Here is a 1,529-nt window from a genome sequence, read left to right on the forward strand (position 1 = left end):
TTTGCATGTTTCTCGGAAGCGAAATGAGCAAGAACGCTCGTTTTTACATCATTCCAAAGAGAACTAAATGGCCTTTTTAGAAAGTGAACCATCGACAACGAAATGTTGGCAGTTTTCTCAAAAAATGCTTGAATTCAAGAAGTTTTTGATTTGCGTGGTTTTTTTTGAATTGCAAAATCCACTTGAACATAACGCTGCTTTTTTCGAAGTTTCTCAAGAACCATTCGAGCCAGAGAAAGCCAGAGAATTTTGGCATCGTTGGATGGAGAATTGAATGAGGGGGTCATAACCCCCATGACCCCCCCCCTTGAATCTCCCTTGCAGCAGGAAGTTAATCGGAGAAATGTGCAAGATTTCCTGCTGAACCCAGCACAGACAGCACATCGTTTTGCCAGATTAATGAGGCGACAGGACACGACGTAAACCCGGAATTAAAAGACGATCAATCGCGAGTCCAGAGATTCCCCAGATGAGGGCAAATCATCAATCTTTCTCAGCCCATTGAAGGCTTCTTTTTATCTTCTGATTTATCCGCACTGTCCAAACTAGAGAGGCGTGTAATTTGAGAACAAAGAAAATCACTTACGGGGCACAATCAAAACGTCCCGGTTCTTCTTCCTGTTGTCGCCCCGATGCCCGCCGGCACAATCGCCAATGGTGAATCGGGGCGTCTGTTTGCAGATCAGCATGTATTCGCGCTGGTATTCGTTCAGTTTAGTGGTGGCGTTCTTCTGCGACTTCTGCTTCAGGCGCTGCGACAGCTCGCTGACACCAAACCAAGAGTTCCCGCAAGTTACGTACTCCTCCAGGGTGTCGTAGACGAACTTGTACTGATCCTGGAACCAATGGGGGAGATGGTGGAACAGCTGGGACGGAGCTCACTTTTGCCACCTACCACGTTCTCCACCATGGCCATTCTGGACTGTCGCAGCTTCTTCAAGTAGCCGAACACGTCGAATTTGTCCTCCTCTTCGCCGAGTTCCATGTTGGCGTCCACTGAGAGATACACTCCGGATCGCCCGCCTCCATCACTAAAGAACATTCAAGTCAAGAGTTGAGAGAGAGAGTTCAAGTGGAGGAGTTGAGAAGCTCAAGTCGCGTGAACACCCCGTATATACTCACTTGCAATGCACCACCATTGGCCCCGCCTCCTTGGACTTGATGCGGTGGCCAACCACAGCGCGCACCCGCCTTCGGAACTCCAGAAGCGCGTTTCCGAAGGGGCACGAGTGGCAGTGCCACTCCGTGAAGTGGAACTGGAGAATAAACCGCTCCTCCGTCACTGTCTGCGGCAAAAGAAAAAGTGGCTAACTACGTATAGGGGAGCGTCGCATCGGCCCGAGCCTACTTCCTTGTCCATTTTGTACAGTCGGAACGTGCGAATGCGAAAGTTGGCCAGTTCCTCTTCCTGTATCACTTTGATGTGGATGCCCCCATAGGTCTCCTCCAGCTCGTTGGAGGCCGGCCAGTACTGGACGCACATAACCTTAGAAGAAAACAGCCAAAATTGGGATTTTTTGGGTTTGGTT

General features: G+C 49.7%; 1 protein-coding gene across 1 annotated transcript; it reads right to left on the reverse strand.

The window, feature by feature from the left end:
* Positions 1-401: 401 nt before the first annotated feature.
* On the reverse strand, positions 402-1,523 carry LOC125502836 (receptor-type tyrosine-protein phosphatase T-like). The gene is made up of 4 exons (XM_048662209.1): positions 1,349-1,523; positions 1,123-1,286; positions 896-1,031; positions 402-836 (listed from the first exon to the last, which is right to left on the reverse strand). Exons 1-4 carry the CDS (start codon positions 1,481-1,483, stop codon positions 579-581), a joined length of 693 nt encoding a protein of 230 aa, XP_048518166.1. The 5' UTR covers positions 1,484-1,523; the 3' UTR covers positions 402-578.
* Between the last annotated feature and the right edge of the window lie 6 nt (positions 1,524-1,529).

The sequence above is a fragment of the Dendroctonus ponderosae genome, unplaced genomic scaffold (assembly GCF_020466585.1).
Source record: "Dendroctonus ponderosae isolate FM_Combo_2020 unplaced genomic scaffold, Dpon_F_20191213v2 Dpon_F_20191213_10, whole genome shotgun sequence".
Lineage (NCBI taxonomy): Eukaryota > Metazoa > Arthropoda > Insecta > Coleoptera > Curculionidae > Dendroctonus > Dendroctonus ponderosae.